Source organism: Lissotriton helveticus, chromosome 6 (assembly GCF_964261635.1).
Source record: "Lissotriton helveticus chromosome 6, aLisHel1.1, whole genome shotgun sequence".
NCBI classification, from domain to species: domain Eukaryota; kingdom Metazoa; phylum Chordata; class Amphibia; order Caudata; family Salamandridae; genus Lissotriton; species Lissotriton helveticus.
The window spans coordinates 517309677-517337401 of record NC_136067.1 but is presented as its reverse complement, the minus strand read 5'-3'; the positions used below and the strand labels follow the sequence as shown (position 1 = coordinate 517337401).

The 27725-nt window shown below is 47.0% G+C and overlaps 1 protein-coding gene across 2 annotated transcripts in view; it reads left to right on the top strand.

Annotated features, from left to right (window-relative positions):
- The window catches only part of DST (dystonin), a 1569532-nt gene that overhangs the window by 1303051 nt on the left and 238756 nt on the right, over positions 1–27725 (top strand). For both annotated transcript variants that reach the window (XM_078647976.1, XM_078647975.1), the window contains 4 exons: positions 4620–4779; positions 6577–6903; positions 7087–7171; positions 8376–8617. In XM_078647976.1, the coding sequence (XP_078504102.1) occupies positions 4620–4779; positions 6577–6903; positions 7087–7171; positions 8376–8617 (814 nt within the window). The remainder of the gene's footprint in view (positions 1–4619; positions 4780–6576; positions 6904–7086; positions 7172–8375; positions 8618–27725) is intronic.

Below are 27725 nucleotides of genomic sequence, written 5' to 3'. Positions count from 1 at the left end.
TGTAGACAGTTAGAACCACACACGTGGTCTTCTCTAATTAATTCCCAATTTGCTCAGATATCATGGTTGTGGCAGTGCAGTTGCCAGTTAAGTCGTATAACTGGAAGCGATGGCCCTTATTTGAAATGTGAAGCTGTGTAGTGTTTGGGGATTTGTAAGATTTCACGCGTGAAGAAGACATTGGCACTGGTTGCTTGTCGCAGAAAGGTGGAGGCTGGAGTAGGCATTGTGTCTGAGCTGCCTTCTTACACAGCCACCAGCGTGCATTCATCCCGCATCTTTGGGATGACGAGAAGCTGCCAGCACTTCTGAGCTTGCCTGTCATACTTTGTTGGCTGCCAGAGCTACTCTAACCTTGATGACACCCCACTAGAAATTCTTGGCTGAACTGCCAAACTTTTAATTGGGTGGCACTACCAATATTCAGCCTGGCTGCCATATTTTAATGGGTCTGTGTTACTACATTTCAGCATGGCTGTCATATTTTTATCAGGACAGTACCTACGCTTCTGAGGTGTGCCGCTTCTGTAATGAATACAGTCTTTCTCCACTGGGTTGTTGTACATTAAATACAGTGTCAATACTCCTATGCAGGGCCTTGCACTTTAGTTTGGCCAGTACCACCGCCTGTACTGTTGATCGATCTGCTTTGGATTGTGCCAGCACTTCACAGGTTTAGTTTAGGAGGGCACTAATGCCTTTATGATGTGGCTGCTATTATTCTGATAGCATGACACTGGCAGTCATGGGAAGCCTCGGCAGACATCCCAAGCAGTGAGTGGGCCTGGAGGCTTCAGTAACATCTTATAGTTCTGAGCAGGTATGATGCTGCTGGGAAGCGTGGTTTGTTTTCAATGCTGTAGAGTTAGAGGGATGCTTGACCATTAATCCTGCCAATCTGTCTCTATTCATGACTTTTCTGGTGGCAGGCAAGTAACCAAAACTGCTTCAGTCTGTGACACTTTTCAGTGGCAAGGACGCCCTATGGGCTCTCCTAGAATCAGTAAAAGGCAGTGTTTTCATTCCCCGTAGACCTGAATCTTTGAATTTGAATTTAGTCTTTATTGTTTAGTTAATTAAAACCATAACAAATTTCCTTTGCAATATACAACCGAGATTAAAATAAGATAGCCTTAAAAAGAAATCACATAAACATTAATTTCAGTACAAATAATTCCATAAGAATATCTTTCCTAAAACCTTAAAATAAAAACTTCCTTCAGGATTTGTCCTCTGTCCTGATAAGTCTTAATAATATTATATCATTATTGACGAGCTTGATTTCAAATATTTTTCAAAGGCCAACAAAAACTTTACCATCTTACAATTTATTTGGGGAGCTGTTGAGTCCAAGCCACCAATGACTGCAGTCCTGCATGTGCGTATTCTCTTAACCAGAAAGATTTTCTTTAAGAAAAACGCGCGCTCCTTATTCAGCTTCTTACAGTGGCATATTATGTGAATTAAATCTTCCTTTGTGTTACCACAAAGACAACAATCAACAGAATCGATGTGCTTCCAGGTAGGCTCATCGGCAAGAGTTGGAAATTTGCTGAAGCGCAAGGCCATAAGCCTTTTTTTAATAAAAATAGAGTAAGATGTGTCCAAATATGCCGCCGGGGTAAGAGTTTTGTAGCTATTGATCACAGTCCATGAATGGGAACGATGAGAAAAAATGTCCTTATCTGTGATCAAGGAATGAAATTTGGCAGCTTTATTTAATGCCTGTTTAAAAGACCTGAATCAGTCATCCACAATTCCGGTACGCCATGTATGTCTCTTGACTTCACTCTTGAAGCTGCCGAGAGTCCAGCGTCCACCCATGTCTGTCACACTTGTTTCTTCCGAGTCTGTCTGAATGAATGACTTTCTCCCATTTGCCTGACTGCTCCGTCACTTAACCTTTTGAGCAGATTCAGCTCGCCCTTTTATAATCAGAGTGGCACTGCACTGCTTTTTCATTTTCCTTCAAATGAAGGAGAATTACAAAAGCAGCCCGTGTGTTTCCCCACAAGTTGGTCTCGTTTTCATCAGCTAAGATTAAGCTTCGAACACTTTCGCATTCTTGGAGCCTCTGCTCATCGAACAAGGCACTCACAGAGATGCAAAGGGCAACTGGTTCAGATATCACAGGCTATGTTTTACAGCTGAAAATGTGGAATATTTTAATCATGGTATGTTATCACGTGTAGAGCTGTTTTCTTGGTTTGAATACCCCCTACGTTTACACAAAAGCCTGTGGTTTCTGGGAGGGTATAGTATATACGTTGTAAACATTACAGTATGTTGCTTATGCCTACAATGCATACATAAAGAATTGATAATGAACAATCATGTTATGCTGAGGCGTTCTTGAGACGTGATATCTAGCCATATGGCTTACAGCGAAGTGGTTTGTAGACGTTTTGAACCATGAGAAGGCATTAGAGGACATAATGCGTTCATAATATCACACATGCAAAGGCAAGATACAGATTCCATTGGTTGACATCTCTTCTAACTCACAGGAATTATATTGTCGCTGAGCCTGCCACTTTCATGGCAGAAGGCTTCCCAAGCGACCTGTTGTCAGTTATTAGTTACCTTAGACGGGCCTTTGCCCTTACAATTATTTTCTTGGAAACTCCACATTCTTGCACATTTCGGTTGACCCCACTAGTATTTTGCTTAAAACTGAGTGACTTTCCGCATGCCATTGCCTGCATTGTATATATCTTCATGCACTTCACAAAGAACGTCTAAGGAATAATTCCATGCGTTTCTGTTAGAAGGGATTTAGATAGGCTTTATAAATATTTGCTTGACACCTGAATACTTCTTTACATGCTCCGTAATCTACAACTGAGTGTACCCCTCAGTTATTTTTGCCACTTTTCTCCCTCTGTTCTTGCAACGTGGACTCTGATAGATCGTAATTTTTTTTGTGAACTGAGCAATTCCACACATTCCTGATAAAGTACATCGGGCGAACCATAATATTATTTTCTTGGGAGATGGGTAACTTATATTTAGTATTCCACATCTGGATGAACAATATAAAAGTTCACTGAACCCACCGCACTTTAACTGCATTGGGGAGCTTCTGTATTTCGTCTCTGTCTGCTAAATAACAAGTCATTAAGACTTATAAGTTCATAGTGACCAATGTTTTCACCCTCAAGTGCACCCCTTAAACTTTGACAACTCATCATTTTTTCTTAGAACCCATCTTTGCAAAGTGGGTCAACGGACAATGGCCTAGCAATTTTCTAAATTGTGAAGGACCCAAGTACACTCTGGAATCACATAAATTATTTTCCTATATGACATAACATTAGAAGACAGCTAAAAAAAGTAATAAACTAACGAGTTGTAACACACTGCCCACAGTGGGTTGCAACATGTTGGTCTTTGTGGAACAAAAATCTAAATCTTTTGCACAACATATCAACATGATGCCCTCCCTGACTAGAAGACACTGGTATCGAGCTCATTGGTTTAATTTGGTATTGATAGTAAATAATGATTATGTAATCTTTCTTGTACTGTTTGCATATCTTAAAGGGAGAAAACATCATAAACACCCAACACAACCCATACATGGCTATCACAAAGCTCACAAACATGCAGACAACTAAGAAACAACTCACACACATTTCCAACAGAACACTTTGGACAGAATATTGTTGATATACCCAGTGTAGCCCAGGTATGTCATACAGACAGTTTTTGTGTGGCTCAAACCAACAGTAACAAACAACCCACACACACCATAACAAGGCACGCTAGACAAAGCATGTCATCCACATCCAACACAATATAAATATGCCATGTAGTCGGCTATCACAACGCCCACACTTCTTGCTGTGATACACTGCACAGTAATTTCCATCAGAACACATTAGACAGAATTGCTACTATACATTCAATACGACCCAGATGCACAGCGTAGTTTGGCATCACTTAAACGCCACACATATATTTAAATCTGCCAGGCAGTGGCCACTTATTTGGACCTGGAAATTACAATAGCCTTTGGCAAAGTGTCCTGCCTAAACCTATAGACTACAAAATCCTATATCTATAGCTGAATGAGTAGCATATAGCCATGTGACCAAAAATAGAACCAGGCAGTTATCCCTAATACATTACCTCAAACCGAATCAGATTTGGAGCCGCATTAGTAACGTTAAAACCATTTAAAAGACAGTGGATACCTGAAAATGCTTCAAGGCCACACCGGTAGCAGAATATTCACAATACAAATTGCCAATTACATTGCAAAACATAAGATGTCATTATGGCAAATAAATCTGGTATGACGCAATTCTGAAACCATTGCTGTCAGTGTAGTAACTGGGAATGTGCATATTTGTTACACGTGTAAGGCAATTTACACGTACATTTTTCCTTCAGTATTTAATGCAACTTATCAGTATTTAGTTCTAGCCTTTGGGCTTGTGGTTATGGCTGATTCTTTTGGTTAGATTTTATACCTGCAATACCCATGCAGGGTATCCCAAATACTGCGCTCTGTTGCTAGCCAGTTGGTCTGCGCTTTAGAAGTACCACAACATAGATACATACCTACACACAGATGCAAATATTTTCTGGATTACTTAGCCTTTGTATGTTTGCAGGAATCGGCAGCTGGAAGATATATCTGTTGTTGCAGCACAGTTCCATGAAACCTTGGAACCGCTAGTGGACTGGCTTTCTACTACAGAAAAAAGACTTGCCAACTCAGAGCCTATTGGAACCCAGGCCTCCAAGCTGAAGCAGCAGATCTCTCAGCAGAAAGTAAGGAAGAACAGCACTTTAAACCAACGCATATGTTCATGTTATGTAATCATATTTATGTATTGGAAGGCGTTAAATGTCAGAATGTTTTATTAAGGATTAATGACGTAAAATGTGTTTAAAGGATGACTGGTGCGGCCTTCCCACAACATAAATGTTTTTGTTTTTAGTTTGCTTCTTTAATTGCTTTGCACAGGTTAATTATATACTGTGTAAAACTGTTTGCACGCAGTTCTTATAACTGCTTTTTAGTCTGTTTTTGACACACCACAACGGTACTAAAAAGCACCTGCATAATTTGCGAAAAAAATAATGATTTAAAAGTTGAAATATTAAGCAGAAGTTCAAATGTTTTGATGTGAAATTCGTATATCATAATACTGTGGCATAGAAATTGTAATTTTCATGCTGAAGTGTAACATTTTATTGATTTAACAAAGAAAAAGATTACATTTGTAATTCAATTTTGTGCGATTTCAAATAGAAAAAATCATAGTTTCGAAGTCTGACTTATTTGTTGTAAAATCCAAATCATTGTTGTACTTCTGCTTCACGATTACGATTCGAATGGCGACATACGGCTGTTTTAACAATAAAAAATTAAAACAGTCGGCTATAGCTTAAAAAGCAGCTTCAATGTTGTTTTGGCGTGCAAAATATGCCATGTATTCTTACTGCTCACCTTTGTAAAGTATATTAAGTGAACAGCGGTTCTGCCACCTAGCATGCTTTCAGAGAGCGAAAAAACATTTTATGTAATATCCCTCTATTAAGATGAGATTTTCATTTAATGATAAACATAAGTGCACTCATAACTAAAGAAACTCTACCATAAACTACTCATACAATTCTGAATATGTCTAGGATTTTTATGACAAAATCATAAAAAATAAGCAAAGCGATAGGACATTTGTATACACACAGATATATAGTGTACAACTACACTTATTAACGAATATGAGATGTGAAGTGAAAACAGACAATGTGTTTACATATATATCACAACACAGTTAAGACATAACCAATACATATATAAATCAAAACGATACATTTAGACACAGCGTGAGATACATGAAAAGTGTGATTCAACACAACCAGGAATTAATCCTCTTATTCACTATTGGTTTAGTTGATCAATAACACTTGTAAGTATGCGTCGACGTTTCGACTCCTGGGAAAAATGTCCTGTCGCTTTGCTTATTTTTTATGATTTTGTCATAAAAATCCTAAACATATTCAAAATTGTATGAGTAGTTTATGGTAGAGTTTCTTTAGTTATGAGTTGCTCTTATGTTTATCATTAAATGAAAATCTCATCTTAATAGAGGGATATTACATAAAATGTTTTTTCGCTCTCTTAAAGCATGCTAGGTGGCAGAACCACTGTTTACTTAATGTATTAATCCCCAGGTTCTGCATTTAACTGGGTCACCCCTTTGTTTTTTGTTGATGCACCTTTGTAAAGTGGCACAAAAGGGGTGGAAGAACCATTTACTGCTGGGCTCAACCCATAGTGCAATATGTAATTGTCGATTGATGTGATACAGGTGTGCGCCCTCGAGACCATGACCTTGACCGTGAACATTTCTCAGATTAGCTTCAAAACAATTGTTGGTTGAGTTTAGAGAGGAGTGATATTTGTTTCTATTATTATTATTATTATTATTATTATTATTATTATTATTATTATTATTATTATCATCATCTTTTTTATTTAACCTTTGTTCATTCTTTTAAGTTTTGTTTGTCCATCTTTTTTTTCTTTCCGTTTCTGATTGTTTTTAAATCCTTGCCCAGGCTTTAGAAGATGACATCATGACTCGCAATAAAATCTTGAATCAGTTTATTAGTGTGGGCCAGTCGCTAAAGACTATGAGTTCCAGGGAAGATAAGGACATGGTTCAGGACATATTAGATTCCTGCCAAGCCCGCTACATTGATGTTCAAGAGAAAAGTAGCAGGAGGTGTGACCTGCTGCAGCAGGCACATTGCAATGCCCAGATATTTGGGGATGATGAAGTTGAACTGATGAACTGGCTCAACGAAGCACATGACAAACTGAGCAAGCTGTCTGTCCAAGATTACAGCACCAATGTGCTTGCGAAACAACATGCCGAACTGCTGGTATTTTATTTTTATTTTTTGTTGTTTCATTTATTCACTCTTAACTCATGCTCACTTCTTTTTTCCACTAATCAATTTCATATATTGCTTGACTTAAAAAAAAAAAAACGCATGCTTCAAATTTACATCTTATCTTAAATGAATAATACAGGGATTATTTATTAATACACTGTCTCTTTCCAGCTTCTCCAAGAAGATATTGCACTCAGAAAACAAAATGTAGATCAAGCTATACAGAATGGTTTAGAACTTCTCAAACAAACTACTGGTAAGAGTTTTTTTAATCAAATGATTGTTATCATTTTAAAACCGTAAAATAGTGGCATACTATTTTTAAAGTACAGGGTGTTGGTTCACCAAATAGTCCCACATCTGCCACAATGCACATTTTCTATATTCATGAACACAGCATGCACACTCTGTGGCTAGTGGATGGACGGGAGAGCTATGCATAGTAATCTTGTCCATCCAGCGCATTATATTTTATAGAACATAAATGGGTTTCCTTTCTTCTGGCTAATCTGCTCTGTCTGGAGCATGGGTAGAAGTAATCCAGGGAAAGCAAATATGCACTGCCCTCTGTATTTATTTTTCCTCATATTAGGGGGGAAATATTAAAAAATTGAAGCAGAGCTTATTTATTTCATGAGTGTTGTGTTGCGTGCCATTAAGGGTCAGGTTGGATTTGCTATATTTTGCTGATATCTGCAAAACGTGTCCAAGCGAATCATCTGGGTTAGAAAATAAGAGTAGGACACCTTCAGTATAAGATTATGCTTTGTATTCTTGATAAAGGTATTTATTACCATCAACTTGACTATCATTTATTAAGGAAGGGAGAAATGGTTCACAGAGCAGGTTAAAGAGTAGTTAACGTTTTTGGATGAATTGACAAGAGGTATTGTAGTTGAGTGCACTCATATGTGTCCTTGGAATGAAATGTGATGTTCCTTGAAATGGCTCTCCTGGATTATGATGAAAACCTTATTTGTACTTTTGATCTCGTAAATAATCCTATAATTGGCTATCAATGGATGAAATTGATCCAATAGCTTTTTGAAAATATGCGTGGTGGTCAAAACTGCACTGAAAATAATCGATAGGTTCATATACTAGGCACTCAGATTTCACTTTGGGTGGAAGATTGAGAGCTCTAGTAATGAGAATCGATGGGATCTGAAGGTGGGAGGTCATATAAAGGAATACTATTTTCATGGTAACTAAGAAAAGTGTGGCTCTTGAGTTAAGTATTTTAATGTAAGCAGAGTCAGTAATGCAGTTGATGGCAAAACTCAATACTTAATGCAGTTAACACAACAATATGTATTTTCACTAATTATGAGAGACACAATTCTCAAACTGTTCTTGAAGTAGATGGGTTGTGGCTGATAATGTATCACATTAAATATGTGGTATTGTTTATTGTTTTTAATAATTGTGATATTTTTGCCAATACACATTTGCGTTTTTAGGTGATGAAGTTATTGTAATTCAGGAAAAACTGGATGGCATTAAAGCAAGATATTCAGAAATAACAAAACTGAGTTGTGATGTGTCAAAAAATTTGGAGCAAGCTTTACAACTAGCCGGTCAGCTCCAAGCAACTCACGAGGAACTTTGCTGGTGGCTCGATGAAGTGGAGATTGAGTTGCTATCCTATGAAGCGCAGGCTCCAAAACCAGAAGAACTCGGACAAGTGCAACAAAGACAAAAAGTATGTTTATTTTTTTTTCCATTTAATTTACATTTTTAAAATGTTTTATTTATATAAAAAGTTTCATATAGCGCGACAATCCCTTTGATTTATTCCTCCGCATTGGAGAATGTTGCCAGAAACATATTGGCTGGTGGACTAGGCTGATTCAATATACACAGTGCAAATCTAAATCTTTGCAACAGAAGTAATGTGTTGGTAGCAGATCCATTCTAAAGTTTCTGGTTCCCAGGCGACTCATGCACAATCACAATATGTGTTCAGAGTAATGTGGTGCACTATATGATTGAGGATGGAGTGTATCATTAGCATGCAGAAACAGTTGGTTCCTGTTGCTCCAGGTTAACCATATTAATCCCATCCAGGGGAAATTCAGCATGCTATTGACAGCATAATGCATTTTGGTATTTGTGTTGCAATAGTGCCAAGTCGTGCCTGTTTCAAGCACAAAACTAGGAAGCTGCATATTAAGAAAGAGCTACCAGAAGAGAACCATACCAGGTGCTTTGTGTCTCAAGTCCTGTGTTTCTCATTTCCAAAAAGAAGTGTTTGTGTTTGCATTTGTCCTTTGAATGTCATATCTTGCAAATATGAGCAAATAGTAAATGAACGATGTCCACTTATGTCTTTTTTTTTCTTAGTATGTTATTTTATATTATCAGCATTTGTATTGATGCAACTAGGTATAAGATCATGTGATTGATTGTTTTTGTTTGACCTTTTATCGATACTGCTGCACGTTTAGAGTTTTGGTGGTGGAGTCTCCATTTGGCAGTGGAGTAGATGAGCACCCTTTTCTATATTGGAGGTATAAAATGTTCTATGTTTTGACTTCCCCTCTGGAAACGGAGGTTTATTTACCAACCTAGATGTCTCTAACATGTGAGGAAACACTTTGGTCATGAACAATGTGGCAGACATTCCACCATTACTGTATATGTGGAATGCCGTTCATCTATGGCCAGGAAAAGTACCTAAACATCTTTAGTTTCCTTCACAACTTCAAAGCATGACAGTAACGCTGCTCTTACTTATAATGAAAGTCAGCCACAGTTTGGTTGATAGTCCTTCAATGACTTAACCCTGCCAAACATGGCAGCTAACATATCATCCTAGATTTGCTCAGCCACCTTTCTTAAAGGTTTAGCTTTACACTATGGCACATCTGTCAGCACAGATGGAGGTGTTTTTTTCTGGCCCGATATTCACTGTGGAACAAACTCCAGGAGGGCAGTTCATCTGCTGGAGAATCAGTAATTTTTGGATAGATCCTCTGTACCCACTCTCTCTGAATCAGATCTTTAGTTGGTAGACATATCATTATCACCCCCTCCTTCCTGTGCCTCCATCACTAGCAGAGTTGGTTGCAGAAGACACTTCAATCAAGCATCTCTTCAATGTTAATCTATTTTTTCTTACCTTATGCAACAGAGAAAGGAAGTGCCAGGCTGCTGCCATATTAAAGTCAATTTAGGCAGCCAATTGAAAGTGTCACTACAAGTAGGTGTTATACAGCAGCAAGTAGACTCAAAAATACCCTTGCTGCTAGGAAAATTACAGTGCCCAAATGACAAAATATAATTTCCGTATATGATTCGAAAATCCTTACACCGGAAGTCAATTGCTCTGTGGTAGCGTCTGACCATGAGTTTCAGTCCATAATCTTCTTTTTTGGAGGAGATTTGCAAAGCAATTACTGAACATGGGCTCTCTCAAAAATAAATTGTACAGCCATCATAGTCACTCACTTTGCTGCTTTTCACCCAACCTTCTAGTGCCTTCCTAGAGTAATGTATGAAATCCACCCAAGACAGGTGAGACAGTTCCCGGCTGTCTCTAAACTTTAAGCTGTACTTCTCTGCGGTCAAACAATATTTATCAAAATGGGCATACCTCATCCTGTCACCATTACCTGGGGCTAATAGGGTATTCATCCCGAAGTGGGTATATGTTTCCAGAGACTTAACCCCCAATCATGCTCAGGGATTCTGTACATGTGCATCATGTTAAAAAGTTCTACCTGCAGGCTTAGTCTGTGAAACGGAAGTCAAAAATCCCCAGCAGGGAAAGGCAGCAGGCCGTGGCCTAAGAGGGCTCTATCGTAGGATAGCCACTGGATGAAGTGTTGGTGAAGCCATTGACATTTGGCGGGAAAGCTCTGAGTGGGAGAAATTTGAATTTTGCATCCAGAGAAGGACCCTTACCAGCTGTATACTTTTCACGCCTTTGTCTGGTTAAGCTTTCTATCTTTGAATGCAGTCACTTTTTGGGAGCTTGGATTGTTCCAGCGGGGTAAGTTTGCAGGCTGTAGCCAAAGAGGACTCCTCTAAGCTGGACACCTTCTCCGCGAGGTTGCGCTAGATCATATTTGCTGCTGGAGCGACCAGAATATTTGGCATAGTTGCCATGCACCTTCATTGGATGGCTTGGCAGGTTGAGCCTGGTTCCCTGTTGGTTCTCAGAGCAAAAGGACATTTCTACGTCCCAGGTTTCAGGAAACTTTAGGAGGCGATCACTTTGACACCAGCCGAGGGCACAGAACCTTGGGGACAGCACTCCAGCAGAGGCTTGTAGCAGGGTCCAGTTGAGATCCGGTTGGAACTGGCCAACCGAGCAGTTGCAGGAAAGACCTCTGGCATGCTGTGTCCCTGTAGCTCAGGAGACCCTTGGAGTCACTTCTGAGGTCTGGGTCCATGGGAAGCAGGTTCAGTCTTCCTTCATGTTTTTCAGACAGAAATGTATTCCTTCTTTTGATTCTGTACAGGTCCCTGAGTGTTCTGGTTAGAGGTCTGTGGGATCCACTTTCAGGCTAAGTGCCAGCTTGTGGGCGAAGGGTAAGCCTTTATCCATGCCTTAACCCCTTTCTGGTTTATTCCTCATCTCCCACTGGGCCATCCTCACTGAGTAGACACAAGGAAGGCTGATCTAAGTTTGAGCTTCATCTGCCAGTGATAAGGTGGGTGTTAGAACCGGGAGTCTCTGGTTGGCAAAGGTAAGTACCTTGGCCCAAGTAGGGACCCCCTAGCTCCGGTCAGGGCAACGGAATAACCCTCTGAGATAACCCCTGCTCACCCTCTAGGTAGCATGGCGCGAGCAGTCTAGGCTAAACTCGGAGACAATGTGGATAACATTTGCACTTAACACAACAATAATCCCCAATCCACCACAAACTGAGACCACACAGGTAAGTATATTTTTATAAAAATATATAACTTTATCTAGTTTCAGCAAGGTAAATCAAGCAGTTGCACGATAATCACTTCATTATTAAAATGAGGCACTTAATCTTAATGGTGGTACGTAGTTTCAGGAAGTTGTCATATAAAAACAAATGTCTCAAGTCTCTTCAGATCAGTATTAAACCTAATGCCACCGATTTATAATGGCTACGCTCTAAAAACGAGCAGTCCAAACAATGCCAATGTTTAGAAGATAGGCCAAAGTTATTGGGTTGACAATGCTCTCCAAATGAGCAAAGAAACAATGCCAGCGTTATTAAACTATGCCCCAATGGTCCCCTGGCTTCAGGGACCACAAGCGCTCCTAGCGCGTCTCACCCGGTATCCTGAGGGAGGGGGGACTTCTTTCCCCGTGCTCGCGGTGACGCGGGTCCCCCAGGGGCACCTCGCGGGGGAAGGCTCAGTGTGGCTCCCGCCCGGCCGGTCTCCGGACGCTCTCCGCCCGCTCTGGATCCTTCAAAGAGCAGCGGGGAGCAGAGACGGCAGGCCAGGGGCTGGAGCACATGCGGAGATCCCTCGGCGAGGTCAGGTCACTTCTTCCCGGGCCCGGCGGTGATCGCGCTGGTTCCTCGGCTTCTTCAGCTGCCTCAGCGACGGCAGCCAATCCCCTCGCGGCTCCTCAGGCGAGCCTCCACAGCACCCGGGAGTCAGCCAATGGCAGTGCGGCTCCCGGGACAGGCAACGATGACGCTCCGCTCCCTAGGCCAATCACGGCCCAGCACTGCTGATGACGCTGCGCCGCACGGGCCAATCCCGTCGCGGCGTTAGTGAGGGGGCTCGGCTCCCTCCACCAATGGGAGCGCGGCGGCTTCGTTCTTCGCCGGTTCAGCGCCGATCAGGATGGCGCTTCCCTCGGAGGTTCTCTGGCCCCGGGCAGCGGCGGTGATACGGCCAGCAATTGTTTTTCAGCGCCCCTTGCGCTGCAGAGGCTCACAGGTCTCCGGTCTGCCCCACACACGTGTCGATGAACACGTCGACTTTGGCCCTGCAGCAGGCTGGGTCAGCGCGGCGCTCTCAAGCAGTAGAGAGCAGCCAATGCGCTAAACAGGCAAACCACACGGTTGCACGATCTCCTCGCCACACAGCAGCTTCAGGGGGGGGGCACAGCAGATTCTTGTAGCCTTGGGCAACCTTTATGTTCCTGGGTTGCAGACAGGGAGCCAGCTCTTCTCAGGCCCTTGGAGATTCAAGCTGGAGGCACAGCACACAGCAAAGTCTCAGCAGTTTCAAGCAGGCAGGGACACAGCCCACAGCAAAGTCCCTTTCTCCTCCTCAGCTTCCAGTGATACAGCAGAACAGGTCAGCCCTTAGAGCACACAGCAAGGCAATCTTCCTTTAGTTCTCTCGCCGTCCTCCTTCCAGCAGAGGGTCCGTCTTGATTGTAGAGTTTCAGAATCTAATCTTCTGTAGTAAGGGGTCCTTCCCTTATACCCCTGAACGCCTTTGAAGTCCTTTGTGCAAGGGGATCCTTGGCTCTGGAATGTTTCTGGTGTTCTTCTTCCTGACAGCTTCAGGGCCAGAGGTGACAGTGGATCGGCAGGGGAGTTAGCCAGCACGGTGGTCAGGCAGGCACAGCCCAGCACTATCAGGCTCTTCTCTCTCCCCTTCCCCGGGCAACAGATGTCGCCTTTCACCCCTGGGCTGACTCCAACCCCCTCCGGGGCCCTGCAGCTCCTGTCACGCAGGCATTCCACACACAGGCCCAGGCACACAGAAAGGTTTATACAAAAGAACAGCCACTTCTAAAAATGCTATTCTCAACCCCAGGATCCAAAAACAACCTTCACCAAAAGATGTGTCATTTAATTCTGAGTTCAGGGATATCTTTCATGGATGTTCCATCTTGTTCCTATAGGGAGATAGGCTGGGATCCAATGGGACCAGCCTCCCCAGGCTACCCTAGGGAGCCCTACAGCCCTACAGCAGTGAGCACACAAAGTGGCTGCTGCTCTCTACCAGAGCATGTTACCTGCACTAGTACACGCTCTACCCTATCCATTCACTGCACCCTACCCAGGGGGGTACCTGGAGCCTTCCATAGGGGTGGCTGAGGTGCACAGACAGGGGAGGGTTAAGCCTAGCCAGTGGGGACACCGGCCAGGCTGACATGGCAGTCACTGACTGCACACAGGCCCTGCACTGGCGGGCCTGAGTCACCTTTTAAAAGCTACTCATGTGGGTGGCGCAATCTGCGCTGCAGGCCCACTAGTAGCATTTGTCATCACCAGCCCTGGCACACACAGTGCCCTCTACTAGGGACTTCGTGGTGATACAAATATGCCAATTAGGTATACTCAGTCAATATGACAATTTACAGAGGGAGCACTTACCCTCTGACACTGATCAGCAGTGGCAGAGGGTCCAAAGCATCTAAACCAGCAAAAACGAAATCCAGCACAGCATCAAAAAATACATGAGTCAGAGGCAAAAAGATGGGGGAAAACCATGCCAAGGATGTCAGGTCTAACACGTGTCCCCTCCAGCTGAAAGTGGGGAGAACTACCCAACCTCTTGGGAGTCCTCATCACTAAGGCGGAAGAATCTGGACAGACCGTCAGCGTTGGCGTGTTCTGTACCAGGGCGGTGCTCCACCGTAAAGTCCATCCCCTGTAGGGAAATGGACCACCTCAACAATTTTGGATTCTCACCCCTCATCTGCATTAACCATCTGAGGGGCCTGTGGTCGGTCTGAACGCGGAAGTGAGTCCCAAACAGGTAGGGCCTCAGCTTCTTCAGAGCCCAGACCACAGCGAAAGCTTCTCTTTCAATGGCACTCCATTTTTGTTCCCTGGGGATTAGCCTCCGGCTAATGAAAGCCACAGGTTGGTCTCCTCCCTCATCATTGATCTGTGAGAGCACTGCTCCCACGCCTTGCTCTGAAGCGTCAGTTTGCACAATGAACTCACTTGAAAAGTCAGGTGCCTTAAGCACCGGTGCTGTGCACATGGCAGTTTTGAGGGTGTCAAAAGCAGTTTGACAGGCCTCAGTCCAATTCACTTTCCTGGGCTGATTCCTAGATGTCAGCTCTGTCAAAGGGGCCACAATGGTGCCATAGCCTTTGACAAACCGTCTGTAATACCCGGTGAGACCTAGAAAGGCTCTCACCTCAGTCTGGGTCTTGGGGGGTTCCCAAGCCAGAATGGTATCAATTTTTGCCTGTAGGGGCGCCACCTTGCCGCTCCCCACCTGGTGTCCCAAGTACACCACAGATCCCTGCCCTATCTGGCATTTACTGGCCTTGATAGTGAGGCCTGCCTTCTGCAGAGCCTTCAACACTTCAGTGAGGTGTTGCAGGTGTTCCTCCCAAGTGGAGCTGAACACCGCAATGTCATCCAGGTAGGCTGCGCTGAATGGCTCCAGCCCTGCCAGTACCTGGTTGACCAATCTCTGAAATGTGGCGGGGGCATTTTTCAACCCAAAGGGCATGACACGAAACTGGAAGTGTCCTTCTGGCGTTGAAAATGCTGACCTCTCCTTTGCCCCGTCAGTTAAGGCAATCTGCCAGTACCCTGAAGTCAAATCAAAAGTACTCAGGTACTGGGCAGCTCCCAACCGATCCACCAGCTCATCAGCTCTGGGGATGGGGTGCGCGTCAGTCTTCGTGACCGCATTGAGCCCACGGTAGTCCACGCAGAACCGAAGTTCTGGGGGGCCACCGGGGGTAGCAGCTTTCTTAGGCACTAAGACCACTGGGCTAGCCCAGGGGCTGCTGGAGGGCTCAATAACCCCAAGCGCCAACATCTTGGAAACTTCTTCCTTGATGCTAGCTCTGACCTTGTCAGCCACCCTGTAAAACTTCTGTTTCACAGGCATGCTGTCTCCAGTGTCCACGTCGTGGACGCACCATTTGGTGACACCTGGGGTCAGGGAGAACAGTGGGGCGAACTGACCCAAGACTTGGCGACAGTCCTCCTGCTGTTCTGGGGTCAGGGTGGGGGAGAGGACCACACCATCCACTGACCCATCTTGCTCCTTGACTGCCAGGAGGTCAGGGAGAGGATCACTATCCTCCTCCCCTCCAACATCGGTAGCCATGAGCATAGTCACTTCAGTTCTTTCAAAGTGGGGTTTGAGGCGGTTCACATGGAGCACTCTCAGGGGCTGCCTGGGAGTCTTCAGGTTAACCAAATAGGTAACCTCGCTCTTGCGCTCCACCACCTCATATGGGCCAGACCACTTGTCACGGAGCGCACAAGGCTCCACTGGCGCCATCACCCACACCTTCTGACCAGGTTGGAACTCAACCAGAGAAGTGTTCTGGTCATACCACCTCTTCATTTCCTCCTGGCTAGCCTCCAGGTTCTCTTGAGCGAGCTTCCTGAAGCGCTTGGTCTGGTTGCGAATGGCCAGCACATAGCTGAACACATCCTGAGGGGTTTTCCCACGGGATTTCTCCCACCCCTCCTTCACCAGAGCCAGAGGCCCTCTGACAGGGTGGCCATACAGCAACTCGAAGGGACTGAACCCTAAGGATTTCTGAGGCACCTCCCTGTAGGCAAACAACAGGCATGGCAACAAGACATCCCATTTCCGCCTCATGGGCTCTTCCAGGCCCATAATCATGCCCTTCAATGTGCGGTTGAATCTCTCAACCAAACCATTTCCTTGAGGGTGGTAAGGAGTGGTGAACTTGTAAGTCACCCCACACTCACTCCACAGGGACTTCATATATTTAGAAATGAAGTTTGTCCCGCGGTCCGAAACGACCTCCTTCGGAAATCCCACCCGGGAAAAGATCCCCATCAGGGCACGGCCCACCACTGGGGCGGTGACTGTCCTGAGCGGAAGGGCCTCCGGGTACCGAGTGGCATGGTCCACCAAGACCAGGATAAACCTGTTGCCTAGGGCTGTCTTGGGATCCAGGGGCCCCACGATGTCAATGCCCACCCGCTCAAAAGGGGTGCTCACCACGGGAAAGGGTTGGAGGGGTGCCACGCGCTTCCCTCCACTCTTGCCACTGGCCTGACAAGTCTGACAAGACTTACAAAAGGCAGAGACGTGCGTCTTCATCTGGGGCCAGTAGAAATGGGTGACAAGCCTGTGATAGGTCTTGTCTTGCCCCAGATGTCCTGCGAGAGGCACGTCATGAGCCAGACCCAGTAGGAAGCTCCTGAAGCGCTCCGGTACCACCAGCACACGGGCTGCGCCGGGCTCAGCGAACTTAGGCTCACTATAAAGTAAGTCATCCTCCCAATAGATCAAATGCTCCTTGGACCCCAGGCCTGCGGCCTGGTCAGCAGCCTGCTGCCGCACACCAATGAGAGAAGGGCACTCCTTCTGAGCCTGGCAGAATTCCTCCCTGGAGGGACCACCCTCTTGCTGCCACTGGGACAGCTCAGGCAATTCCCCTAGTTCGGCCACTTGCTCCCCTGTAGGTTCCAGGGCATCCCCTTCCGGGTCTGCCTCCTCCTGGACCGTGGGAACAGTGGGGGCCGGTTTCCCGCGCCCTCTACCCCTTCCTCTCTTGGCAGGTCCCTGGGCCATTGTTCCAGGCTCCAGCTCTGTTAGACCGCCCTCTCTTACTGTCATTGCACGGGTGGACACACAGATCCACGCAGGCAAACCCAACATCTCCAAGTGAGTCCGGTGCTCCACCTCTTTCCATGGGGAGCTCTCCAGGTCATTACCTAATAGACAATCTACAGGCAAGGCATCACTTACTACAATCTCCAAAATACCGGAGACTCCTCCCCATTCAAATGGAACTTTCGCCAGCCTGCAGTAGCGCACTGAACTGTCAGCTGCCACCACAGGCCGGAGTACCTGGGGAACAATTTGCTCTTCAGACACCCACTGACACCTAACAGATGTCACGCTGGCCCCTGTGTCTCTCAGAGCCTCCACCACCTGTCCATTGATGGTCACCTTCTGCCCGTATTTCTTAGTGTTTTGGGGCAGCAAGGTTTCCTGGGCCATCTCTCGGTCTCCTAAAGAGACAAGGGTCATCACTGCTAACCCTTCCTCCCCACTAGAGATCAAATCCCCTCCCAAAGCTACACTGGCCAATGCCGGTGCTGGAGCACCAGAGGGTGCTGGAGGTTTCTTTGGACATTTGGGGGCAATGTGCCCCACCGCCCCACATGTAAAGCAGGTAGGCGGGGGCCTGTTGTCCTGCTTGCCCTTACGGGGCCAGGACTTCTTAGACTTGGGGGGTTGAGACACCTTCTCCTGGGAACCAGTTTGGGGCCCTTTAGAAGACTCCTTTTGATTACCCGTGTCCCCCCCACTCTTCTGCTGGGGACCCTGTCCACCCTTGGCTGGGGTACTCACCACCCCCTTGTGGACCCTGGTGCTAGTCCACCGGTCCGCCTCTTTAGCAAGCTCACTGGGATCAGTTAACTTACTATCCAAAAGATGCTGGCGCAGCTCTGGGACACACAAACTACTTAAGTGCTCCCTACTAATCAAGTGACACAACCCCACATAATCAGTAACTTTGCTGCCCTTCATCCAACCTTCCAGTGCACGCGTGTACATACTCACACACTCCCCCCAAGTACTTGAATCAAGCTTCTTGAAGTTCCTAAACTTCTGGCGGTACTGTTCAGCAGTGAGCCCATACCTGAGGCACAAAGCCTCCTTCATGGCGGAGTAGGACAAAGCATCCTTTGCTTCTAAGGGTGCCAAAACATCCCTCCCAGAGGCCTCAAAATGCTTCCACAATCCTGCTCCCCAATTCTTCTCAGGCACCTCATTCATCTTTAAGGCAAGTTCATACGCTCTGAACCACGCATAAATATCCTCACCCCTCTGATAATTCTGTACCAGATCCTTTGGTATGTATACCTTACCCGCCTGTACTGGTTGTGCGCTGCCACCATTAGAACTGGACCCCCTCTCTTTATATTTGAAATCCAATTCCTTCATGCTCCTCTCATGAGCCAATTGGAGCTTCTTTTCCTCCAAAGCGAGAGCATGCCTCCTCTCCTGTGCCTCTCTCTCAATTTCCAGGCGCAGTTTCTTCTCATCGGCGTCCGCTCTGAGTTTCAAAAGCTCAATCTCATGGGGCCTAGTTCTCTGATTCTCCTCCACTTCCTCTGGAGAAATATTCCTACTGGAGTGGGTGCTGCCGGCCCTAGACGCTGGCTTCGCCACTGGCAATTCACTGGGCCAAAACCCAATCTCCTGTGCGCCACCCTCTTCAATAGGAGCTTCTGGGACACCATGTTTGGCCTCCCACCAGGCCCTCAGAGCTGTCCGTAGCTCTTCCTTATTTGCGCCGCCCCTCACTGGGCATTCAAGCTGTTTGCAGACTTTTCTCAGTTGCTCCTTGTTATAGGTTAACAACTTCTGGATTTCAAATTCCACCTCCACGTCTCCATTCACGCTTGGCGCTTTCCGAGACATGATGCTTCCTACCCTTTTTCAACTAAAAAGGTTTCACCAAAAAGAAAAAGTCTTGCGCAACCTGTTCTGCTAAACTAGACTAGTGATGTACAAGAAATTACTGCCGGTCAAGTGCAATTATTAGTTCAAAATCCCCACCGCGAGCCACCAATGTTAGAACCGGGAGTCTCTGGTTGGCAAAGGTAAGTACCTTGGCCCAAGTAGGGACCCCCTAGCTCCGGTCAGGGCAACGGAATAACCCTCTGAGATAACCCCTGCTCACCCTCTAGGTAGCATGGCGCGAGCAGTCTAGGCTAAACTCGGAGACAATGTGGATAACATTTGCACTTAACACAACAATAATCCCCAATCCACCACAAACTGAGACCACACAGGTAAGTATATTTTTATAAAAATATATAACTTTATCTAGTTTCAGCAAGGTAAATCAAGCAGTTGCACGATAATCACTTCATTATTAAAATGAGGCACTTAATCTTAATGGTGGTACGTAGTTTCAGGAAGTTGTCATATAAAAACAAATGTCTCAAGTCTCTTCAGATCAGTATTAAACCTAATGCCACCGATTTATAATGGCTACGCTCTAAAAACGAGCAGTCCAAACAATGCCAATGTTTAGAAGATAGGCCAAAGTTATTGGGTTGACAATGCTCTCCAAATGAGCAAAGAAACAATGCCAGCGTTATTAAACTATGCCCCAATGGTCCCCTGGCTTCAGGGACCACAAGCGCTCCTAGCGCGTCTCACCCGGTATCCTGAGGGAGGGGGGACTTCTTTCCCCGTGCTCGCGGTGACGCGGGTCCCCCAGGGGCACCTCGCGGGGGAAGGCTCAGTGTGGCTCCCGCCCGGCCGGTCTCCGGACGCTCTCCGCCCGCTCTGGATCCTTCAAAGAGCAGCGGGGAGCAGAGACGGCAGGCCAGGGGCTGGAGCACATGCGGAGATCCCTCGGCGAGGTCAGGTCACTTCTTCCCGGGCCCGGCGGTGATCGCGCTGGTTCCTCGGCTTCTTCAGCTGCCTCAGCGACGGCAGCCAATCCCCTCGCGGCTCCTCAGGCGAGCCTCCACAGCACCCGGGAGTCAGCCAATGGCAGTGCGGCTCCCGGGACAGGCAACGATGACGCTCCGCTCCCTAGGCCAATCACGGCCCAGCACTGCTGATGACGCTGCGCCGCACGGGCCAATCCCGTCGCGGCGTTAGTGAGGGGGCTCGGCTCCCTCCACCAATGGGAGCGCGGCGGCTTCGTTCTTCGCCGGTTCAGCGCCGATCAGGATGGCGCTTCCCTCGGAGGTTCTCTGGCCCCGGGCAGCGGCGGTGATACGGCCAGCAATTGTTTTTCAGCGCCCCTTGCGCTGCAGAGGCTCACAGGTCTCCGGTCTGCCCCACACACGTGTCGATGAACACGTCGACTTTGGCCCTGCAGCAGGCTGGGTCAGCGCGGCGCTCTCAAGCAGTAGAGAGCAGCCAATGCGCTAAACAGGCAAACCACACGGTTGCACGATCTCCTCGCCACACAGCAGCTTCAGGGGGGGGGCACAGCAGATTCTTGTAGCCTTGGGCAACCTTTATGTTCCTGGGTTGCAGACAGGGAGCCAGCTCTTCTCAGGCCCTTGGAGATTCAAGCTGGAGGCACAGCACACAGCAAAGTCTCAGCAGTTTCAAGCAGGCAGGGACACAGCCCACAGCAAAGTCCCTTTCTCCTCCTCAGCTTCCAGTGATACAGCAGAACAGGTCAGCCCTTAGAGCACACAGCAAGGCAATCTTCCTTTAGTTCTCTCGCCGTCCTCCTTCCAGCAGAGGGTCCGTCTTGATTGTAGAGTTTCAGAATCTAATCTTCTGTAGTAAGGGGTCCTTCCCTTATACCCCTGAACGCCTTTGAAGTCCTTTGTGCAAGGGGATCCTTGGCTCTGGAATGTTTCTGGTGTTCTTCTTCCTGACAGCTTCAGGGCCAGAGGTGACAGTGGATCGGCAGGGGAGTTAGCCAGCACGGTGGTCAGGCAGGCACAGCCCAGCACTATCAGGCTCTTCTCTCTCCCCTTCCCCGGGCAACAGATGTCGCCTTTCACCCCTGGGCTGACTCCAACCCCCTCCGGGGCCCTGCAGCTCCTGTCACGCAGGCATTCCACACACAGGCCCAGGCACACAGAAAGGTTTATACAAAAGAACAGCCACTTCTAAAAATGCTATTCTCAACCCCAGGATCCAAAAACAACCTTCACCAAAAGATGTGTCATTTAATTCTGAGTTCAGGGATATCTTTCATGGATGTTCCATCTTGTTCCTATAGGGAGATAGGCTGGGATCCAATGGGACCAGCCTCCCCAGGCTACCCTAGGGAGCCCTACAGCCCTACAGCAGTGAGCACACAAAGTGGCTGCTGCTCTCTACCAGAGCATGTTACCTGCACTAGTACACGCTCTACCCTATCCATTCACTGCACCCTACCCAGGGGGGTACCTGGAGCCTTCCATAGGGGTGGCTGAGGTGCACAGACAGGGGAGGGTTAAGCCTAGCCAGTGGGGACACCGGCCAGGCTGACATGGCAGTCACTGACTGCACACAGGCCCTGCGCTGGCGGGCCTGAGTCACCTTTTAAAAGCTACTCATGTGGGTGGCGCAATCTGCGCTGCAGGCCCACTAGTAGCATTTGTCATCACCAGCCCTGGCACACACAGTGCCCTCTACTAGGGACTTCGTGGTGATACAAATATGCCAATTAGGTATACTCAGTCAATATGACAATTTACAGAGGGAGCACTTACCCTCTGACACTGATCAGCAGTGGCAGAGGGTCCAAAGCATCTAAACCAGCAAAAACGAAATCCAGCACAGCATCAAAAAATACATGAGTCAGAGGCAAAAAGATGGGGGAAAACCATGCCAAGGATGTCAGGTCTAACAGTGGGCATCCTTTGAAGCTCAGAGAGGGTCTGAGCACAGTGCATCCTGATCAGGGAAGAAACCACCTCCTGCACTCAAGCCTTTTGTTCACTTTCTGGGAGCAATCCTCATTTCACCTCAGGGGAGTCATTCAACAGTCAGGTGACACTAGCAGAAAGGCACATTTGGCAGTAAAATTATAACTTTAGAAAAGTGTCATTTTCAAAATAGTAATATAAAATCCACTTTTACCATTAAGTTGTATTTTGCACTGCAATTACGAGTCCTTGAATTGTCTTTCTAGCTACCCCCAAACTGAAAGCAAGCATTATACATTGTTATAATGTAATCCAGTGTTTCCAATGATGTGGGACAGCCTTGCCACAGCGAAAAAAGACTATGGGGTTTTTCCACTGCCAGTACATGTAAAATAATAAATATACATGGCCTACTTTTTGAATAACATGCATCCTGCCCGATAGGCATATAGATCTAACTTATAAATACTAAAAAGCATTTACAATGCAATGGTCTCGGCAATATTATAGGTAGAGCTATTGGCATTGCTCATAATTTTTTTTTTCTGTATCCCTAAATGAATGGCATTGTCATTTGTATTGGAAATACCTTATTTGCTTGCATATGCGAGACCTATTTCATTAGCAGAGAGAGAGTGAGATAGAGATAGAGTGAGGTAGTGAGATAGAGAGAGAGAGTAAGGTAGTGAAATAGAGATAGAGTGAGGTAGTGAGAGAGAGAGTGAGGTAGATAGTGAGTGAGGTAGTGAGAGAGAGTGAGGTAGTGAAAGAGTGAGTTAGTGAGGGAGGGGGATGTTTTGAGGTAGTGGGATAGAAACAGAGAGTGATGTTGTTAGGTAGTGAGATAGAGAGAGAGTGAGGTAGTGAGAGAGTGAAATGAGTTAGTGAGATAGAAAGAGAGAGAGTGAGGTAGTGAAATAGAGAGTGAGTGAGGTAGTGAGTTAGAGAGAGAGAGAGTGAAGTTGTGAGGTAGTGAGATATAGAGTGTAAAGGAAACTCCACTCCGGCACTCCAAGCTTCCCGGACTCTCGTGGTAAACCTGCTCGGCGCAGGTAAACAGTGGACTGGAGGGTGGGACCGTTGGCATCAGCTTGTCATTTGCGCCTCGTGTCCGCTTCTGCGCGTCCAGAAACACTGCAGCGCTTAGAGACGGTATACTCTGTACACTGAGCTATAAACATGTCATAGGATATCCGTTCCGTCACCTAAACATTGAACCCCGAGCACTTGATTATACTGACGATTGTTGAGTGTGCTTTACAGCGTTTTTACGCGAGACGTTGGAGATAGACTAACCCCGTACAGTAATTTCCCCCATTCAAAAGTGATTTCAGTTTTACCACCCCCAGGTGGGTGAAAGGAGGAGTCGGTGCTTCTGTGTGCACACATTTCACCAGCTGGTACCAAACCCACTGCTCTAGCGTCCTGGTAACATCAGCGTATCTCGGACAAATGGTTCCCGGGGCGGGGGTCAGGCATTGGGGGAGGGGGGGTCGGAGTGGTGGGAGCAGGGAGAGAAAGTTTTGTTTTAGAAGGGCGAGGCATGGGTTAGTGTCCGGTTTTGGGGGTTGGGGCTGAAGGATTGGAGTACCCCCTCGGTCCGGTGCGTATGGGCCAAGAAGGGAGTTGGTTGTTTTTTGAAGGGGAGGGTGCGATTCTGAGGTGCTGTCTTGGTGCCGTCAGACCTCCCTGAGGTCACTGGCGGCCTTGCGGGTCCTTGAAGACCCCACCAGCGTTGGTGCAAACACGACCAGAGTGGGGGTCCGGCTGCAGAAGCCACACGGGGTTGTTGTGTGGTTTTAGAAGTAAAGGGAATTAGAAGAAGGACTACTGCATGGCACGACAGTCCGCCACCACACATGGAAAGCATGCTGACCATAGGCATGGGCTGGGGTCTTAATGGAGATAGACTAACCCCATACAGTAATTTCCCCCATTCAAAAGTGATTTCAGTTTTACCACCCCCAGGTGGGTGAAAGGAGGAGTCGGTGCTTCTGTGTGCACACATTTCACCAGCCGGTACCAAACCCACTGCTCTAGTGTGCTGGTAACATCAGCGTATCTCGGACAAATGGTTCCCGGGGCGGGGGTCAGGCATGGGGGGGGGGGGGTCGGAGTGGTGGGAGCAGGGAGAGAAAGTTTTGTTTTAGAAGGGCGAGGCATGGGTTAGTGTCCGGTTTTGGGGGTGGGGGCTGAAGGAGTGGAGTACCCCCTCGGTCCTGTGCGTATGGGCCAAGAAGGGAGTTGGTTGTTTTTTGAAGGGGAGGGTGCGATTCTGAGGTGCTGTCTTGGTGCCGTCAGACCTCCCTGAGGTCACTGGCGGCCTTGCGGGTCCTTGAAGACCCCACCAGCGTTGGTGCAAACACAACCAGAGTGGGGGTCCGGCTGCAGAAGCCACACGGGGTTGTTGTGTGGTTTTAGAAGTAAAGGGAATTAGAAGAAGGACTACTGCATGGCACGACAGTCCGCCGCCACACATGGAAAGCATGCTGACCATAGGCATGGGCTGGGGTCTTAATGGAGATAGACTAACCCCGTACAGTAATTTCCCCCATTCAAAAGTGATTTCAGTTTTACCACCCCCAGGTGGGTGAAAGGAGGAGTCGGTGCTTCTGTGTGCACACATTTCACCAGCCGGTACCAAACCCACTGCTCTAGTGTGCTGGTAACATCAGCGTATCTCGGACAAATGGTTCCCGGGGCGGGGGTCAGGCATGGGGGGGGGGGTCGGAGTGGTGGGAGCAGGGAGAGAAAGTTTTGTTTTAGAAGGGCGAGGCATGGGTTAGTGTCCGGTTTTGGGGGTGGGGGCTGAAGGAGTGGAGTACCCCCTCGGTCCTGTGCGTATGGGCCAAGAAGTGAGGTGCTGTTTATTGATGAGTTTTAATACAAAGTGATAAACTTTACCTCAGAGTGATGGAAGAGAAACGAAACAAGCAACATTCACACACTCTAAAACTAGCAATGTGTAAAAGAGAAGCCCAGAACTGGTGCATTGCATCACTGGTGACCTGGAGTCACCTGGAAGCCTTTCCAGAGCCACGTCTCAGCCCTGGGGTGTTCACCCCTTCCAAATATGTCCGTAGCTGGTGAGGGAAGTGACAAGCCCTCTCCACCAGCTGCGCTCCTCGCACGTCACCCCACTCGGCCACTCCCCCCAATAACACTTCACAACACTCAAACAGAAACAGGGATAAGCTACTTCCAGGGGCGGTGGGTTTAGCTCTGAACGTTGCATGGAAATACAAGTTTGAAATCGAGACAGATGCAACCTCTCCCATTCCTGCCAAAGCACATCATGTCATAACACTTCAGGCGCAGTCCCGGCCTTTTAGCTACGCATTGCATTCTGGGACTTGTAGTTTTGTTTCTTTTAGTAATAAAACGCTAGCAAATAATGGCCGGACCGGCTGAATGCGTTACACAGATATCACGGAGAATAACATCACCCAGACACAGGGGAACCCCAACCCCTGATCCAAGGGGCGCACTAAATACCTGGGAAAAATCAGTGCTGGACACCCCGACAGGAGAGGAACAGCCGGAGTACACCGGTGGTGGCGAAAGTAAAATGCAGGCGATACATCTTTGAAGAACAGGTGCCAGCGAAGCACACCAACGATCCGAGCCTCTGAGAGCGAGGGTCAGGGACATCCGCAGAAGTGCATCTGCGCCACGAGGACAGCGGTGAGAGCGAGACAGACCTGCAAGCAGCCAGAGTGAGCCCCATCAAGATCTCCAGTGACGGTGCACCGGCCAAGGAAGCTCCAGGATGGCGAGAGAGGCCCTGCAGCCAGGAAGCGGACCACAGCGCTCTCCGTCTGGGAGGCTGTGTGCAAGTAAAGGGGCCGCGGGTCCCTGACGGAGTTCCAGATTATACGGGGTTCTGCATGGTGCTACGAAACGCCGGTGAGGCCGGGGAGAGGCAATAAGCCCAGGGCCCTGAGAGCTCTGGAGATTCCTTGTGAAGGGCCAATTCCCGCCACATGTCCCTGTGCAGGTCCTTACCTCGGTATTCCTCTTCTTGGAACGCAGCACAGACAGGCGAGGAGGAAGGGAGTCCTGCAGCTCGTCTTCGGGACAAAAAAAAAATGGCGGCCGCAACAAAGCAGTCTCTCCGTCCGTCTCCAGGTTAGGGTTTCTAGCTTGCAAGCCATCACTGCAGAGTACAAACAAGTCAGGGCTAGGGGCACCACATAACGAAGGGACAGTGAATAAGATATTGGTACAAGGCGGAATAGAGCCCAGCAGCACAGGCGAGGATGAAGGGAGTCCTGCAGCTCGTCTTCGGGACAAAAAAAAAATGGCGGCCGCAAGCTTCCGACTTTTTCGGAATGGGGGCGTGGTTTTCTGTTTCTGAGTGACAGACAACGTCACTGTCTAAAGAACAGCAAAACTTACGCCCCCAAATCCGAAAAGGACGGGGCTAAATCGGAGTGATGCATCTCTCCTCCAATGGCTGGCCTCCGTTTAGGAAGCCAGCCAATGGAGGAGAGACAGGGCAGGGAGGCGGGTTCTACAGCCCTACTAAGAAACATTAAATCTCCGACCCCAGACTGCGCAAGCGCAGCCTTTAGATCCGAGACCTAAAAAGGAAGGTTTATGCCTGGCAAAATGTTTATTTGGCCAGGTGCAATTGGCAGTTTAAACAGCACACTCAGGCTGCAAGGGCAGGTCCGGAGACATGCTTTGCAGTGTCACTTCAGAGGTGGCACAATAGGCGCTGCACTCGCTTAGTGACATTTAACTTACAGGCCCTGGGTACTTACAAGAAAATTGTGTGCCATCTAGGTGTATGCCAAATGTATCACTTTTTAAAGGGTGGACCCGGGTATGTTAACACTGGTTAGCAGAAGCCATGTGTGCGGAGTCCTATGGCCAACAAAAATGGGTACAGTTAAAGAAAGCAAAAATCATTTGGGGTAATACCAATCAAAGATGGTAATTTCCAACAGCATGCAAGTTCATCAATGTATCCATAACTTCCATATACACTGTACTCCATCCTCAACACGTGTGTTTTGTGGAAATCTCAATTTTGTCTTTGTGAACGTCTGAATTGCTTCTTGAGGGAGTGGGATGCCTTACAAGTTTCCAAATCTAAAAAATCATAAAGAAGTTTGGGGCATTTTTCCAGTTTTTACTGTAGATGGGTAATACACTATTTTATTTTCATGTACAGCTTTGTGAATTGAAACACTGTGTATTTTTTTATGCTAATATTTTCACATCTTTGTCCACTTGAACAAACCTCTTTGTCAAATGGTATTGTAAGAAATATTTAGCATTTAATTTGCAGTCATTAGCAATGTAAGTAACCCTTCACGCTCACGTAATTTTGTGCAATGAATCATCCACTCAATGACACATTTTAGAAGCAACCCATTGCTCAGTTTTAGTAATATCTATATATAACCTAATAATAGAACATTGCCTTTTTGAGCAGAAGTGAGACACAGAAATAGCCTATTCCTTGTTTGGCATTGCACATTTTTGTCAGAGTAACAGACTGGGGAAAGAGCTCACACATTATTAGCTTGACATTGTGATAGTCTGCAGCTCGCTATCCAAGCTTATCTTTCTCTTGACATACATCTCACGGGCAGGACT